General features: G+C 35.7%; 1 protein-coding gene across 4 annotated transcripts; it reads left to right on the top strand.

Annotated features, from left to right (window-relative positions):
- The first annotated feature begins 403 nt into the window (after positions 1–403).
- atad1a (ATPase family AAA domain containing 1a) lies at positions 404–14,352 on the top strand. Of its 4 annotated transcripts, none has more exons than XM_073860484.1 (10): positions 404–506; positions 972–1,202; positions 2,860–2,961; positions 3,647–3,767; positions 4,122–4,322; positions 4,787–4,893; positions 8,602–8,691; positions 10,330–10,378; positions 10,932–11,103; positions 13,466–14,352. In XM_073860484.1, exons 2-10 carry the CDS (start codon positions 1,032–1,034, stop codon positions 13,590–13,592), a joined length of 1,140 nt encoding a protein of 379 aa, XP_073716585.1. In that variant the 5' UTR covers positions 404–506; positions 972–1,031; the 3' UTR covers positions 13,593–14,352. The 4 variants fall into 4 exon arrangements, with proteins under 4 accessions (XP_073716585.1, XP_073716584.1, XP_073716583.1 ...); XM_073860483.1 differs by having other exon boundaries at positions 416–554; positions 10,330–10,383; positions 10,937–11,103; XM_073860482.1 differs by having other exon boundaries at positions 416–554.
- Positions 14,353–19,075: the final 4,723 nt, after the last annotated feature.

Consider the following 19,075-nt stretch of genomic DNA (forward strand, 5'->3'; position numbering starts at 1 on the left):
TTGAGGGATGATTTCACGGTATTTTAATTAGTGAGATGAATATATTTTTGAATATCTTTATTAAGTGAATATTAAGTAAAAATAAAATTAATGCTGCTTATTTTAAATTTACATTGATATTTCGTGTAATTGCTATTTTGATTCCATCAGATGTCACAAAAAAGTGGTAGTTATTTTAAAGGTTTTTACTGTGTTTTATTTAGTGGATTGAAGTTTTGATGAAAATCTTTATGTGAATTCTGAGTGGAAAAACATTTTACGTTCTTATTTTACAATAAATAAATAATTCAGGTAATTAAGGTCAAAACATCGCAAAGTAAATCGATATCTTGAAAGATTTTACATTTACTTAAAAGAAAGAAAGATAGCTTTATGACATTTATGTAAAACCCAAATTTGTCCACTAACAGCGGCTCTGTTGTTCGGACATAGGAACCTTTGTTTCTAGTCATTGTTTCCGGACGGTACGTGTGGAACGGTGGCACAAGTCGATGCTATGGTGAAATGCAAGTTTCATTTAAATATTTTGGGAAATATCAACGTTTACATGTTTTGTGAGTTTGTGTTTTGTACTCAAATATGATTTATTTTATTGTCGTCTCAGCAGAATACCACAGTCGCTTATTTTAACGTGTAGGTGTAGATGTACCTTATCCATTAATGTATTAGTCACAGTACGACTAGATTATAATTTATTGGTGGGTTACCTTTTAGTAACTTGCTGTTCTGTTTTATTGTTCTGGTTTATTTTGAATTATAGTCTATATCCGACTTGTATTTTGCATTACTTTCTAGCTAAATTCTGTTATATTGTAAATGTCTTTTAAATACGAGCAGATCTTTTAACAAAGATTTGTTATGAATTTTAAATCCATCCTCTCAACGAAAATGCATACTTAAATTCAGGATCAAATTTAGAGGTCAATGTCAGTAAGCTAACCACATGATTATTTGTCACTGCTCTATTTTAGATTGATTCACCCACATTTTCCTTGTCATCCAATGGGAGGTGACACCAGGGGGCAGTGAAAATGTTGAGTGACATCCCACGGGATGCCCTCCTCCGACCTCTCACCCGGAATGAGGTGGTGGGGATGCTGGTGAGACTAACCATCTTTGGAGCTGCCACATATTACAGCATCAAATGGGTGGTGGAAGCTATGGACCCAACACAGAAACAAAAATCACAAGCCAAGAAAAGGGTAAAAAGAATGAACTCCTAGCTACTTGTGCTTATTGCGATAATTTGAGAGACCCTTTTTGTGAAATCCAGTCTCAAAAATGTCAATCTTTGACATGACCTTACTACAGGGTTCCCACAGGTCCTTGAAATCCTTGAAAGTTTGTGAGTCTTGAATTGGAAACAATTCAAGGCCCTGGGAAGTTGTTGAAAATATACATAGATACAGGCCATTGAAAGTTCTTGAATCTATTTTATGCAAGAAGTTTTCTGAAAAAAAAATCCATATATCCATGTGTAGTGTAGGATAATATCATAAAAATTGTAGACTTTTTAAGCAAACGTGAACTGTTTGCTTTAAATGCTTATATCTTCTGTATGCAAATGTTGATTCATACCAAAATGCTTTTTGACATAGTTGTGTTTAACATAAGAAAACGTCTTGAGTTATTTATGTAACTCTTGTTCCCTGAGAAGGGAACGAGACGCTGCGTCTCCCTTGCCATACTTCTTGCGTCCCTGTAACGTTGTCTTTGGCAATATTTCAGATAGCAATATACTTCCTGGCTCCCGTGTCACCCTGTCTTTGTCGTTAAGCCTCACTATTGGTTGAATTTGATATACACATTCAGACGCACTTACCTCTGGAGGCGTCCCCAAAGTGTCAGCGCAGTGACGCAGTGCGAGTTCCCTTGAAAGGGAACTGTAACAATGTATCTTGAAAGGTAACACGATGTAACCTTGCTCTCACTTGAAATGTGTCCCCACATTTAGTCCTTGAATTTGAGGGTATTGGATCTGGAAAGTCCTTGAAAGTTCCTTGCATTTGAAGTTAACTAAGGTGTGGGAACCCTGTTACTAAGTCAATATTAAAGTTATATTTTCGCAAAATGTACATTATGTAGGATGATTTCATGTAGAAAACAGTAAATCACAAAACAATGACTTTTGATAGGTTTTCACAGACTGGGTCACGTATGAGTGAAATTTAATTTCCAGTAAGTAAACGTATTTGAACTTATACATACTGTATTTATACCTAATTTATAGGTTATCTCTTATATAAGATGCAAATTGTGAAACTGAAAGTAAAGTAAAGTAGCCCGTCTGTTACTTGCTAGTTTCCACCATGCAAATCCTCTTGAGAGTTTTAGGTATTTGACAGATTAGATAAATTACTTTATGCCTACAAAGACAGAAAAGTTGTATAGTGTGAATCAATATAACATGTTATCTAGCCTTAGATATTTTTTAAACGAATTTTATGAGTAACACTTAATAATAACTAATAACAGACATTATATAATGCTATCACCATTAGTTTGTCTATGTATAAGTTTTTACATTTAATAATGTTTTTACTATGTTGTGTACAGATATGATAATATTGCAATATTTCAATTTAGAACTTGACTTTATTAATATTTGCATTTGGCAGATGCTTTTATCCATTGTGACTCAAACTGTACATTTGATTAGTTATGTTTGTTTGCTGGGATTGAACCACTCACCTTTTGTGCTCCCACACAATGTTCTACCTGTTAAGCTACAGGAACCCATCCAGACAGTAAGCAGACGCTTTTATTAAAAGTGACTTACAAAAAAGGGTAAAACGACAGATCAAAAGAGAGGCAAAATTATGAGAAGATAATTTTTTTGTGTCCCCTTGTTTTCTCCAGGCTGAGCGGTTGATGAAGCAGATTGGCGTGGATGAGGGTGTGAGTTTGACGGAGTATGAAATGAACATCGCCACTCATCTCATAGATCCTCGCAGCATTAAGGTAAGTAACCCACATAAAAACATTATTATTAAATTCATTATTATTCAAACTGATTTGCAACAGATTTTTGTTGGTTAAGACATAACATAAACGGAAGCGGCAACAACATAAATTGCTTATAGTTCAAATCATAGCCAAACCATATCAACCATTACCATACCTGTCAACATTGGGATTTGAAAGGAAAATGTCCCGAACCCCAACCTACCGTTTGAATGATATGTTACAGATATACTGCGGCCTGCTTTACCAGAGGTTAATGTAGAAAGCATCAAATTTTTATCTATTTTCTATAGAAAGATAAAAATACAGGAGAAATACGGAAAATTATTTAAACAGGATGATGGCGGGATAGCATGGTAAAATACGGGAATCCCGGGAGAAACGGGAGGGTTGACAGCTATGCATTACACTGAGCTAACGTTACAGTGTGAAATTAATGTATACAATGTTAGCTATAGATCCTTAAATTCTTGCCTGGCTGCCAAACCTATCTTCGCACAGCAGTGATCAATGCTGGCCGTCTCCCCTCATCTTTAGGAAACTGAACGTTTTTAAGATATTTGTTCCAGAGGTCAGTTTAGCCAAAGTTAACTTTGGGACAGGCGTGTAACCATGACAATGCGTGTGAGCATCAGATAAAACGGTATGTACTGTATGGTAGAATGTCCTCTTACCGTTAAAGGTGACCTGGAGAGATGTTGCTGGTTTAGATGAAGTCATCACAGATCTGCAGGACACGGTCATCTTACCTTTCCAGAAATCCTATCTATTTCGTGGCTCCAAACTTTTCCAGCCTCCTAAAGGTAAAGCACTAAAAATGGGGATGTCTAAAATCGCCCTTTTAGATTTGTACAATCTTTATCATGTGCTTTCATCATTTAGATCTTTAACTAGCAGTTTGTTTGCCAGTTTTGATGTTTCTTTAACTGCTGACACTTTAATGTCCCAGGGTTTTCAAACATGTCTTACAGATAGTTTACTCATGCCCTCATCATTCATTTAGTTTCAAATCCATTGTTATATATAGATTTTATTGTTATTAAAGTGTTCCAGATCCCATCAGTTTGAAATTAAATGTGAAATATGTGACATTTTTTGAGGAATAGCAATTGGCACACCATAACAGCAGGAATTTCATTTTTGCTTCTCATTCCCAGGTGTACTGTTATATGGACCACCGGGATGCGGAAAGACTTTAATCGCCAAGGCAACGGCAAAAGCATCCGGATGCCGCTTTATTAATCTCCAGGCATCCACTTTGACTGACAAGTGGTACGGCGAATCGCAGAAGCTGACTGCAGCTGTGTTTTCATTGGCTGTCAAGATTCAGCCCTGCATCATTTTCATTGATGAAATGGGTAACCAGTGAATCAGCTCTTCAAATTCTTCATAATGTATAGATGCCAGGCAGATGCTGAATAAATCGTGCAGTCGATGCACTATGATAAACCCATCTATAATCATTGTACATTTGCAAGTATTTTATATGCATGCTGCTGAGTTGTTATTTAAAATGCGGTACACATTTTTGCATAATGATACTAGGGTTTTCTCAACACCGTGTTGTCAATGCTGTTGACATTTGAATAATAATGCACTGCGTTGCATCGTAAGACTGTGAAACAGCTCATTATTAGCAAGCTTAAATTGTAGTGTAGTTGGTCATTATTTATGTTTCCTTTAAAAAAAAAACAGAAACAGTAGGCTGTGAAAACAACTCAGAAAGGTGCAAAATAGTTGTGATTATTTAACTAATTTGTCTCAAAGGTACAAGAAAACGTATTTCTTATACAAACTGATTTCATGGTTTGTATGTAATCAGATTCGTTTTTGAGGAATCGTTCCAGTTTGGATCATGAGGCCACTGCTATGATGAAGGCCCAGTTCATGAGTCTGTGGGATGGATTAGAGACCGAAACCAGCAGCCAGGTAACCCACAAGCATACTTTTAGATACATGTTTTCTTTAAAGGGTACCTCATGCATGCCATTAAAAATCAAAGAGCATCAACGTCTTATCTTCAGCCCTTTAAATATAAACCAGAGAGTAACATAAATGATGAACAATACTTAGGCCTGTCATGATAGCTACTTTTCATAAATCAGGAAATTGCCCCAGAATTTTAAAGGGGACATATCATGAAAATCTTTTTCCATGCTTAAGTGCTATAATTGGGTCCCCAGTGCTTCTATCAACCTAGAAAATGTGAAAAAGATCAACCCAGTAACTTAGTTTTTTTGGAAACCTTTCTCTGCAAGCATTTGAAAAGATAAGTAATTGAATTTGGCTCTCCTTGTGATGTCAGAAGGGGATAATACCACCCCTTAAGGCCGGGGTATACCTTTTTCCATGTCCAGCTCGCGCTCACACGTCCCTAGTATACCTTCGGCTTTAATCCGCACCATCCAAGCACGGCACTGTTTTTCAGTGCAGAGATCAGGCCATTTGCATTTAAAAGGACACACCCAAAATTGGCACATTTTTGCTAGCACCTACAAAGTAGCAATTTTAACATGTTATAATAAATGATCTATATGGTATTTTGAGCTAAACTTCACATATGTACTCTGGGGACACCAAAGATTTATTTGACATCTTAAAAAAGTTTTTTGAAATGTCCCCTTTAAGACAATTTTATGTCACTGATTGGGTGATTCTCACGAAAACTTTGTTTTAAAAATGTCAAGCATGAAAATGTAAAAATTGCTTACATTTACTTTTTTTCCCACCAGACATTGAAAAACAAAGTCTGGAGTAAATGGGAACATTAATTTAAAAACTTTTACTTATCATTTAACACTTTTTGTAACATAATTAAAAAAATTAGTCCTAAAAAATCTCATTACCGCAACAGTCAGAAAACATCAACACTGACATATTTTCAAAATGACATGAAAACCTGAAAGAACATAATTTGGAGATTCTGCACATGCATTTAAAATCAAAGTATTATGCTTCTATTAATTAAATTAACATTTAATAAGCATCTGTTGCGGTAATGATAATCAAAATGTCGTGTAAGCATTCTGACAAGACAATATTTCAAATTAACTGTAAAAAATGATCTTACCTGGTAGCCATCTTGAAGTAACTGGTCCATGTGCTTGCTCACTCAAAATCAAACTTTATTAAAATTCTGTATGTGTGCTTAAACTGTTCTCAAAAAGTGTTGCGGTGGATGAGAACATCAGGCATGGACACATCATTTTCCTAATTTTTCTTCATTATTATTATACATATTCAGTAAATATTTTTTCTGTCATCTAAAGTAGTCTAGCAAAACATCTATTTATTTTTTTTCTTAATATTTTTGTGTTAATTTGATTAAATTACAACATAACGCATATTCAAACACAGCCGGACACATTGCGGTAATGAGAATTTCAGCAGAAAATGAGATAAAATTTCCAATTATAAATTCTTATATTGAAATCACACATTGTGCAAGGTAGAACACAGTATTGTGTTAATTCTGATGCTTTTTAATGTAACTATATTACACATTTTAAAGCTAAAATCATTAGTGCCGTGGTGTTTCAATGGTTTCGTGAGAATCACCCGATTATATAATGAAAATAAAATAGCATGATAATGCAAGTACATCCTTTTTTAATACGTTGAAATTGAAACGTTACGTTAATAACACCAAAGTGTAGAACACCCGAGATCTAAACACTAGATCAGGGATTCCCAAAGTGTGGTACGCGCACCCCCAGGGGTACGCGAGCTGCCACCGGGGGGTGCGCGAGTGGAAAAATCTAATGGCGGTCTGGTTCTTTAAGTGGGATTTTTCCATACAATAAATGAATAAAAAACATGAACAGTAAACATTTCCTTTGTAATCGCTTTTATTTTAAATAAAAAAACTATACTTTTAGTTTTTGATAGAAACATAGAAGACAGCTGCTGTCTTTTTCTACGCACTGCTCTTCTGTTATGCACTGCAGCCGCTATATGCGCATCAACTCGTTTCATTCATTCCATATTATAAATATGCTTAACTGGCTGAAATCAGGGAAACTGTCAAGTGGGACGTCTTATGATAAAGTTGTAAGTCACGAAGGAGGAGAGGGACCAAGAGAGAGAGACTTTTTTCTATGGCAAAAATAGAAATAATCAAATGGGACGAGACATGGGTGCGTCTAATGCACAGGCACACGCGAGCAATGTGCTTTCATGCATGGTAGAGAGACCGGCAATTAATTTTTATAATAAAATACATAAATACTTACAAAGACACTGTAGAGAACTTATTAAAAGCTGTAATTTAATTTTGTTTGAAACTTGAGCTGTTATAATGAATCTGCAAACTATTATACACCTTTTGTGCGAAATGTAAAGGCTTTTGTGAATGTGTTTGATGGGTCTGCACGTGACGCACGCATCTTGAGGGAGAGCGCACTGGTAAACATGAGGAAAGCTCTCATATGTCATCTATTAGCTGGCGGCAGTAAGTGTACGTTTCTTTCCATAGTAAACTCGAATGGCATTTAAATATTAAACGCATACACGGGGACGCGCATCATCTACGCTGAGCGTAGCTGCGTCTAGTCGTAGTTTCAGATGGTGCAACAGGCGTAAATATTTTTCACAATGTCAGACGTAGCTAAGCCCGACGTAGGACTAACTAACTTTACACCCAACTTCTTTACGTCCGGCTGGTGCAACCGGCCCCTGGTTATTTGCACATGATTAAACATGAGTCTTTATGGCGAGTCTTTATTTTTTTTTGAAGTGGGGTTTGGGGGTGCGCCAAAGCGGTCGGGACATAGAAGGGGGTGCGCAGGAAAAAAAGTTTGGGAACCGCTGCACTAGATTAAGTGTTTATGTTTCAAATGACTTTTACTTGTATTATGTTAACATAAAAAATTAACATTCGTTTACGTTAATTTTCTTTTATGACATTCACGTCGGAGTTGCAGGTTGTAGCTTTAAAACAGCTTCCTGTTGGATTATATCTTTTAAACTATGTGTATTCATCACAAAAACACGAAATTACAGCACGGGTAATGCTTTCTTTTCGCCTGTCTGTCACTGTCCACTCTCTCTATCTCTCTGTGTGTGTGAAAGTGAGCATTTGTTTACCCTGAGCTGCGCATGCCACTTTTTCGAAACAGACAGCAGACTATGACAGAGGCAATCACGATCGGCTAAAATGTTCATGACATTCATTTTATGCAAACAAACAAACACATAAACATGGTAATATATTGCCTATTTAAAAATCAATGAAATCATTAATAGTGCGATAAGTCGATAAAGTAAAAGGCCTAACGATATTGAAAACATACAAATGAAAGATGATCAAAATACAGGCGATCTGGAAGGTAAAAAGGTGAGAGTGTGGAGTAAAACATTCTCATATGAAAAACTATAGTAAACTAGTAATATTTTGCGACACCCGTTACACGTCATCAACCCAGATCGCAACACAATGGCAGCCTCCACAGCCTAAAATGAGTATTACATGGTGGATATGAAGTAATGCAAATATTTATTGTGTTTATATCAATGGATTTTAGTAGTAGTAGGCTAATAATAGTATACAAATCTTCATAGTCGAGGTACCCTTTAAAACTTTTTTTTTAATTAATTGTTAACGATACAGTGGATTGTGAATGTGATGTTAATTTTCAGGTAATGGTAATGGGGGCTACCAACAGACCCCAGGATGTGGATCCAGCAATACTACGCAGAATGCCAACCTCCTTTCATGTAGGACTCCCTGTAAGTCTGCCAAACACACACACACATCCCACTATCCCCTAAACCTAACCGTCACAGAAACATGTGCATGTCATTAGATTTAGTCATAGGGGCAAGATTTACTAAATGGGGCAATTCCAAAAAAGCTCAGATGGGAAATATCTGTGGGTTATTCACCAAAAAAGCCAAATTAAATAACACAGGCGCAACATCAGATTTCCATAATGACCAACGCAATTTACTAAGAGCAGCGCAAATTAGTTCAGATAAGCAGAGCTGCGGGTGATCTACTAATGCCTAAATGTACTTGAGTTTAGCACCACGGGCATCTCAGATGAAAATTCAGGATGTGAAATCCCATCAAAAGAAGTACACTGAAACAAAAAATAAAAGGTTACAAGAAGTTTTAAAACACCTGCTATTCTGTTACTTATCTTAGTGAATCTTTTGATTCTTACCATTCTGGAATCCATTCAGCTGATCTCTGGGTCAGGTGCTAGCACTTTAAGCATAGCTTAGCACAATCTATTGAATCTGATTAGACCATTAGCATTGCGCCTAAAAAAATAACCAAAGAGTTTCAATAGGTTTCCTATTTAAAACTTGACTCGTCTGTAGTTACATCGTGTACTAAGACCGACAGAAAATTAAAAGTTGTGATTTTCTAGGCAGATATGACTAGGAGCTATACTCTCATTCTGGCGTAATAATCAAGGATTTGCTGTCGTAACATGGCTGCTGGAGGCGTAGTGATATTACGCAGCAGCCGGAAATAGTCCCCTTAGTAACTTTCATGACTATTTTTGGGCAGTGCGTAATATCACTATGCCTGCTGCAGCCATGTTACGACAGCAAAGACCTTTATTATTACGCCAGAAGAGAGTATAGTTCCTAGCCATATCTGCCTAGAAAATCGCAACTTTTAATTATCCGTCGGTCTTAGTACACGATGTAACTACAGACGAGTCAAGTTTTAAATGGGGAAACATATCGAAACTCGTTGGTTAATTTTTTAGGTGCGATGCTAATGGTCTAATCAGATTCTATGGATTGTGTTAAGCTATGCTTAAGCTCTAGCGCCAAACCCGGACATCAGCTGAATAGATTCCAAAAAGGAAAGAATCAAATGTTTAACTCCAGGGGAGCTGGAAAATGAGCATATTTAAAAAAGTGGAATGTCCCTTTAAAAAAAATCTCTTTTTTAGCAACAATTTTAGCAATTTCAAGCGCAAAATTATTTAAGACATGCTTTTTCTGTGTTAAATAATGGCGCAAATACCAGCAATATCACACGCACAAACATTAGTAAATCGCGTTGCATGCATCATTTAAATAATCTACTCGTCTGACAGGAACCTTCTAGAAATGCATATCCAATAAGGTCAGTAGAAAAAAAACTAGACCACACCTTTTCAGTGCTAACTATCCACTGCGTGTCTTTAGTAAATCCTGACTCATCGTTATTTTACACCAAAATTATGGTTTGCACTGGCGCAAGCTTTTAGTAAATCTGGCCCTAGATCTTTTATATCTAGTGAGGACTAGTAAAATTGGTTGTCACGATACTTGACAATGCTCACTACACACACTAAACACTCTCTCTCTCTCTCTCTCTGTTACTGGATTGTTTATCTTAATCAAAGTATTTTACATTTTCAGAATGCAGCTCAAAGAGAAGAAATCCTTAAACTGATTTTGTCAGGTGAAAAGCTAAGTCGTAATTTGTTGGTTAAACCTGGTCAAGCCTGTGTTGACGTCAAGCTTAAACAAATTGCAGTTCCATTTGCCACCACTAGTGGTGCATCAATAACGCACGTTATCCTTAAAGTCCGATATTAAATGTGTTCTCAGCTTAAACACCACAGGATAAAGTGTTATTAACAACCCAGCCAAATTTGTATGATACAAAAACGGCAAGTTAAATAAGCAGGATTTTCTGTTCTCAAATGCTGTGGGCATGTCCGCTGTCGATGCTAAAACCACGCCCACTCACGGGAAAGCTGCCGTCTCTCTCAACTTTCAAATACAGTTACAACCTAATTGGATGCTCACGATTGTGTTCATCATCGAGACATGATTGTAGGCCTGCCCAAAAAAATCTGGAACTCAGAAACGATCTAAACCACTACATAGTTCACAGTCTTTTTAGTGTGTTTCATCAATACATTTCCAAACATTTATAAACAAATTTGAATTGACTTTACACAGACTATAAACAAATGTATATAATGCTATCAAATGTATGTTGTTGTTTCTTTTACAGCTCAGTAATGCAATCAACCTGAAAGAAATAGCAGGACAAACGGACGGTTACTCTGGTAGCGATCTGAAAGAGCTGTGCAGGGACGCCGCCATGTACCGCGTCAGGGATTATGTCCGCAAACAGCAGATGAAGCAGATCGTACAGCAGTTTCAGCTGGATGAAGAGGAAGAGTATGTGTGACATGTGTCGTGTATGTGTTTGACGTGCATCTCTCACACGGTGTCCTAACTAGGCATGACAGCAAGAGCGCAAATTATGTTAATATGCACTACAAATCATTGGTTTAACCTGTCATGTCCATCTACAGTGTTGTACATCAAGATATTTTGATAGTTGCCCTGCACTTTCAAAAAATGTATCATTTTGGTACATATATGTACCTTTGAGGTACCAGTATGTATTTTTAACACTGCAAAAAAAATGATTTTCAAGAAAAAAAAATCTTAATATTTTTGTCTTGTTTTCAGTTAAAATATCTAAAAATTCTTAAATTAAGATGCTTTTTCTTGATGAGGAAAACGACCCAAGAACATAAGTCTAGTTTTTAGACAAAAAAAAATCAAATTTAAGTGATTTTGTGCATAAAACAAGCAAAAAAATCTGCCAATGGGGTAAGCAAATTTTTCTTACATTTTTCTAGAATTTACTGTTTAAGAAAAATATTCAAGATTTTTTTTGCTTACCCCATTGGCAGATTTGGTTTGCTTGTTTTATGCACAAAAATTACTTAAATTGTATATTTTGGTCTAAACACTAGACTTATTTTCTTGGGTCGTTTTGCTCATCAAGAAAAAGCATCTTAATTAAAGAATTTTTTGATATTTTTACTGAAAACAAGACAAAAATACTAAGAATTTTTTTTCTTGAAAATCATTTTTTGCAGTGAAGGTACCACACTGCAAAAAATTACTTTCTTGATTGGTGTTTTTGTCTTGTTTTCAGTGCAGAGGTCTAGGAATTCTTAAATCAAAACTTATTTTCTTGATGAGAATGACCTAGGAAGACAAGTCTAGTTTTTAGACAAAAAATATCTGCCAATGGGGTAAGAAAAAAAACTGGAATTAAGTTTACTTAATTCACTAAAGTTTACTTAAACACTTCTCACCTCGTTGGCAGATATTTTTGATATTTTTGCTTGTTTTGACCACAATTTTTATTTTTTGTCTAAAAACTAGACTTTTTTTCTTAGGTCAATTTGCTCATCAAGAAAACGCATTTTAATTTAAGAATTTTTAGATATTTGTACTGAAACAAAACAAAAATACTAAGTAAGAAAGTTATTTTTTGCAGTGTAAACGGATAGTTCACCCAAAAATGAAAATTCTGTCATAATTTTCTAATGTTGTTGTCAACCTGTATTTTTTCTGATTAATACAAAATAAGATATTTTGATGGATGGCGGTAGGCACACAGTTGACGTGCCCATTGAATTTCATCATATTTGTTTTTCCTACTATGGAAGTCAGTGGTTAATCAGCTGTGTGCTTCATCATTTATCAGGTTATCTTCTTTTGTGTTTCTTTAAAAAAAGAAATTCATGCAGGTTTAGAACAACATAAGGATTTTAATTTTTGGGTGAACTATCTCTTTAAGTACAAAAGATGTCGCCCTAGTGACAACTTTGTACCGTTATTGCGTTGTCACAATTACCGTATTTTCCGGACTATAATTTGCACTTTTTTCATAGTTTGGCTGGTCCTGCGACTTATAGTCAGGTGCGACTTATATGCCAAAATTAACATGAACCAATATAAAACATTACTGTCTACAGCCACCAGAGGGCGTTTTATGCTGCTCTTCTAGCCCACTCCTGAAAAAATTAACTGAAAACAATTGAAACTGTAAACTTAAAGACAACTGAGAAAGACTTAACAAAATGACCCCAAAAAGAAAATCCTATTCTGCAGATTACAAACTGCAATTATTAAAATATGCACAGCAAGATCATCAGTGTTAAATCGGCACTGCTGGTGTATATATGTGGACCACCAGGTTTGGTGTTACTCAAATAAACACCAGCAGTGTTGATTTAACACTGCTGATTTTGCTGTGTGCAGCCGAAAATAATAATTTTCTAAATAAATGCGACTTATAGTCTAGTGCGACTTATGTTTTTTCCTCTTCATGGTGCATTTTTTGACTAATGCGACTTATACTCCGGAGCAACTTATAGTCCGAAAAATACGGTACGTGCCTGGCCTGAAATGAACTCTGGAACAAATACTCTTAAATAAAAATGTTTCGGTTTCGTAATGACACAGGGAGCCGGCCCGCATGGGTCACCGCTGTGTGAGGACACTCCAAAATACCTCCAAAGCAACACAATTAAAGCATTTCTGCTATTGACATTCATTTACCAAATAGTCTCAGAATTTTACCTTGCAACATCAGCACCATCTAATTAATATTAATGAGGTGCGGCACTGTTCAATGTTCAGTGTAATGGTATAGGACTCAGTATATGAGAATATCCTTCACTTAAACTTTATGAAACCCTGATTTACTCCCTGGCGTCCTGTCGTCTTTCCTCAGGTGCATGGAATGCACACAGCTGAGGCCCGTGACTCAACTGGACCTACTGTTTGGCCTAGATAAGATGAAAGAGTCCAAGCAGGCTACAGCTGACCCGGCAAATCTGAGAGAGGTGCCACTGGACTAAATATTTCTCATATACTGTAAAACTGTACGCTCGCTCCTTTTCTTGCTTTATTCTGTATTTCTTGATCCCCAACATTTGGCATTTGTTCTTTCCCCCTATTTTCGACATTTCTGTTACAACTTAAACATTATTTTACTACTAATTACTACTAAACAGGGATTATGCATACTGTATTTATAATACCAAGTCTTGGGTATTTGAGCTTCTGTTGTATATTGTAAAGTATTCGATATACTGTGTTAAACCACTACTTGGTTAGGAGGGTTGCAAATGCTAGCTGTTTCACCGTGTCTATGAATGTTTTAGTTCCCAAAGTAGAATAAATAGAAAAGTGAAACTTGTTAATACAGTAGGTCGCATGAGTAAGGTTAAACTGAATAGTGCATGTGTGATCAACATTTCCATAATTCAAAACAAAAAGATCATTGTGCATGCATAGACATTATAGTTAGACATTAAAGTCTGGTAACACTGATAAGATGTTTTGCAGAAAGGACATTTCATGAATTACCATAATTAACATGTAATTTAATTTATGCAGAGTTTATTATAAAACAATTTTGTCTGGACAAAAATGAGTTATTTAGCTATTTTGCATGACACAAATCCTATATAGGGTTGCAAGAAGTGATGTAACTTATCCCAGCATCTCAAGCAAAAAATATGATTTTATTTATTTATTGCATTACACTAATGTAAGTATTTTTTTCATTTCAACATGTTGCGTGCAATGTTTTAAATAAAAACAACTATTACCTTATATTAATTCAATTCTTTTACCCTGGACATTTCTTTTTTAACAATAGATTTGTCATATTGAGAAATTGAATGTGGTGGTACCGAAAACAAATCTAGCTTTGTTATTTGTACTATTATTATACAACACTTAAAGTGTCGAAACCAGCACCATTATACTCAATGTTACCAGGCTATCAATGACTCATCCATATAAATAGCACCTCATCTGGCAGTTATACACAAGGGTGGACTGCTTTTTTAAGTTTGTCCCTATAACCTCTGTTAGGTCATTCTCCTTCGCCAGCTGTACAGATGCCTTCAGGGGCAAACACAAAATGTTTGCTCTGTGGTGTGTTCTTGTGTGCTTCATGTGTGTCATCATTTATTTCCAACCAAAAGTTAATAGAATTTGTTTTTTAAGTCTGTGAAGCAAAATAGATTAAAGTGACTCATTATAATTAATCTAAATGAATAGAGATTATGAATTGAAGTTAAAATATGACATGCATAGTAGTGTAAAGTGTCTCATTGGTTTAGATTTGTATAATAGTAATGATGATGAATGATATTTAGTATTATATGATTTAATTGCAACTCAAGTCTGTTTTAATAGAGTGCCGCAGGGAAGACGTATTTTTGTCGGCAAAACCCTGAAGCGAATTAGCATTTTAGCACGTCCAGTTCCATCGTCCCGAAGTCAGGGTTTTGGTGAAACGTTTAAATAAGAACTTGGGTTAGCGCAAGCCCAAGATATTTTCACATTTTATTCTATGACATAAAACACTCATTTGTGAATTTTTAAAGCTTTTATTTGTCTTAAAAAGGAAAAAAATGTGCTTTTAATTTCTAGTAAACGCATTTAGACTTCAAAATTCATAAGTAAATTGAAAAAGTTGTGTTCATCTGTGAGTATTATCTTGTCGGACAATGTGTGTAAGTATCTTAAAGGGCCACTTCACTTAAAAAAGGGTGCTGATTTTCCAGCTCCTCTCGAGTTGAACATTTGATTTTTGCCGTTTTGCAGTCCATTCAGCTGATCTCCGGGTCTGGCGGTGCCACTTTTGGCATAGCTTGGCATGGTGTATTGAGTCTGATTGGACCATTGGCATCGCGCTCAAAAATAACTAAAGAGTTTCACTATTTTTCCTATTTTATACTTGACTCTTCTGTATTTACATTGTGTACTAAGACAGACGGAAAATTAATAGTTGCGATTTTCTAGGCAGATATGGCTAGGAACTATACTCTCAAACTGGCGTAATAATCAAGGACTTTGCTGCCGTAACATGGCTGCAGCTGGCGCAATGATATTACGTAGCGCCCGAAAATAGTCCCCTGGTAACTTTTAATGGCTGTGGACTATTTTCTGGTTATAGTTCCTAGCCATATCGACCTAGAAAATCGCAACGTTTGGTTTTCTGTCCGTCTTAGTTCACGATGTAAAAAATCTAAAGTCTTTGGTTATTTTTGAGTGCGATGCTAATGGTCTGGTCATGATCGGTGGATTGTGCTGGGCTATGCTGGGGGTGGTGCTACTAGACCCGGTGATCGGCTGAATGGATTCCAAAATGGTGGAACTCAATTGTTTAACTCTAGGGGAGCTGGAAAATGAGCATATTTTCAAAAAGTGGAGTGTCCCTTTAAACTTTTTTTAAACGCGAAACTTATTTTTTGCAATCATTTAAAAGTCTATAGCAAAATTATTGGGTTTTTTTGTCGAGGGGACCAGTGTCCGACTAACTTTCAGGTTGCCCTACAAAAATGCAGTATTTCATCCTTGCGGCACTCTATGTCTATAAAAGGCTACTGTGGTGCTATTGATGGGACTTTTTGGGGTGAGGTAAAAAAGGTTATAAAACTGAATAAGTTATATGTCTCTGTGTGTTATAGAGAGAAAACCACGTCTGGCACTTTTTCTGTCAGTTGCGATTCTTCAAATACATTGCCAATTAAAATAAACGTCTTCACAAATCGAGATTAGCGTGATGTCTACTTTGGTGTATATTTTAAATAATTTAATATACATGGCACGAAAGTTGTTTGTGCCTGCAGTAATTCTGTCTTTAGGGAAGACGTTTTGTTTCATTTTAGTGTTTTGGGACCATTTGGGGGCATGTTTAATATTGCTCTGTTTTGCTTTGAATGTCTGCTGTGCTGGTTTGGGAATCAGGTACTGAGTCTTATAATTGTAAACAGTAATAATGAAAGCATTTAACAGATCTTTGTCTCTGTGGTGCGATTGTTGGACTAACAGCCCTTTATTAATGTTGCCTTGCTAAGTTTGTGATTAACATGCTTGTCTCCTGACAATATAATATTACCACAATGTGAATGAACACACTACAAAAATGGCTGGGTTATTTTTGACCCATAATGGGTAAATATTGGACAGAACACCTGCTGGGTTAAAAACGACCCCATGTGGGGTTAAAATGACCCAGTGTTGGGTTGTTGTTATGCAATCATGGGGTATAATAACCCAGCAGTTGGGTTAAAACAAACCAGCATTGGGTAAATTTTACCCAATATTTACCCATTATGGGTCAAAAATAACCCAGCCATTTTTGGAGTGCAGGTCAAGTCTCTATTCCTAAATCATAATAAATCTATTTGGAGTGTATTTAATGTTGTCAGCATCACTGTTCAAAGTTAAGTTTTTGTTCTTGACTACCAATGAGAACAAACACATTTTAGACTGTAAAATCCCGATAAAGGTTTTAACCCGATTCAGACAGAATTAGCTGCATTTCTTAGTAAATTTTGTCAGTATTTAGTGTTTCAAGTTTGAAAAATCACATTTGTACAGAACTTTCTGAAATAACAGAAAAATTGGAGTTAGAAGTTATAAAGTTGCTAAACTTTTAAAAATAAAGATGCTTCACGATGCCATAGAAGAACCCTTTAATTTTTAACCTAAAGGTATTGGCATTCAGCTTTCTGCAGTATTCTGAGTCTCATTATCAAAAACTGCATAACCTTTCTACTATGAGTCATCATTTCTCTTGCATCAGAAAGCTCTGTTCACATGTTTTTCTCTTTTCCATAACAAACAACTGAAAATAGGACCGAATTGGAGTCTTTGAGCTCATGTTATGCATTTGTTCAAGTTATATTTAATAATAATAATCTATTAGCTGGCATGTTTCAGAAGTAGATATAGGTTTAATTTTCTTTTTAAATCTTAAATCATTATTGTGAGTTGTTTAATTAGCCTGTTTACACACATAGATGAGGATGTTTTGTCTGTGATGTCCACTAGAGGACAGTGTTTGAGTGTATTTCTGTGACTGGTTTGTGTGATTTCGCATAACAGTATATCTTGACTCAAAGCAGATTTACAGCTAAAAACTCAAAACCAGATCTCATGGTGGTTCTGCCTTCGATTATGTTTATAATCTGTTCAATGATATGCAAATTCTTCAAATGTAATTCTTTATGCAGATATGCTTTGCTCAGTATTAAGAATATATCATAATTGAATGATGATATCAAATATTATAGAAAAGGTATATGTATAAGAGGTACACTCTTAAAGGAAAACACCACCGTTTTTCAATATTTTACTATGTTTTTACTTTAACTTAGACAAATTAATACGTCCCTATATTTTTTAATGCGTGCACTTTAATCTTTGTACAGCGCGTCGTGAATGTGTAAGCATTTAGCCTAGCCCCATTCATTCCTATGGCTCCAAACAGGGATTAATTTAGAAGCCACCAACCACTTCCATCTTTTCTTTATTTAAAGACTGTTACATGAGTAGTTACACAAGTAAGTATGGTGGCACAAAATAAAACTTTTTTTTTTGGAGCCATAGGAATGAATGGGGCTAGGCCAAATGCTAGCACATCCAAGAAGCGCTGTACAAAGATTAAAAGTGCATGCATTGAGGTAAGAACATAGTCAAATATTTAAAAACTGTGGTGTTTTCCTTTAAAAATAAAGGTGCTTAAAGTCGCCATGAAACGGAAGTAGCGATTGCCTTATTTTCCCCGTGGTGACGTATATCCGAATGAAACGGCTTTTGAGACGAAATAAGGCAGGGCTGTAGAAGAACCATTTTTGGCTGAATGGTTCCATAAAGAACACAAAGTCAGTTCAGCCTACTATTTTAACTCTTTCGCCGCCAGCGTTTTTTAAAAAAGTTGCCAGCCAGCGCCAGCGTTTTTCATGATTTTCACAAAAAGTTTAATGCCTTCCAGAAAATGTTCTTCTTCAATTATATAAACATACAATATACCAAATGAAAGAACAGACCCTCTGCTTTCAAACAAAAAAAACCGTTTCATCCTACCTTCAGTAGTTCTTTTGTAATCAGCTTTTGAATAGGGGTAGGTTTCTGCAAAAACACATTTTGAGCAAAAAGCAGAGATAATTCCATTTTTGTGACGGACTTTTCATAGAGATCCCATTCAGAGCGATCTTTAAAACAGACACGGACATGCAGCTGCTTGCCAGAGGGCAATACTTCCGGTTTTAAAAAGTTGCGGAAGGTCGTCATTGGCGGTGAAGCGTTTTCTCTTGATTGAAGAGATATCTCGTCAATGGCGGGGAAAGAGTTAAGTTTTGACTTGTGTTCAGCTGACATAATTTATAAAAACAAGTTGACAGTGTTTAACTTAATTTAAGTTAAAGTAACATTAAAAATATATGTTGATTTGACACATATGCTGCACTTTTTTTTACAGTGAACCTTTAACATTCAAAGAGCCTTTATGTTATTGGAAATGAAAGAAGTGTTTCTT

This window comes from Misgurnus anguillicaudatus, chromosome 22, assembly GCF_027580225.2.
Source record: "Misgurnus anguillicaudatus chromosome 22, ASM2758022v2, whole genome shotgun sequence".
Classification (NCBI taxonomy): domain Eukaryota; kingdom Metazoa; phylum Chordata; class Actinopteri; order Cypriniformes; family Cobitidae; genus Misgurnus; species Misgurnus anguillicaudatus.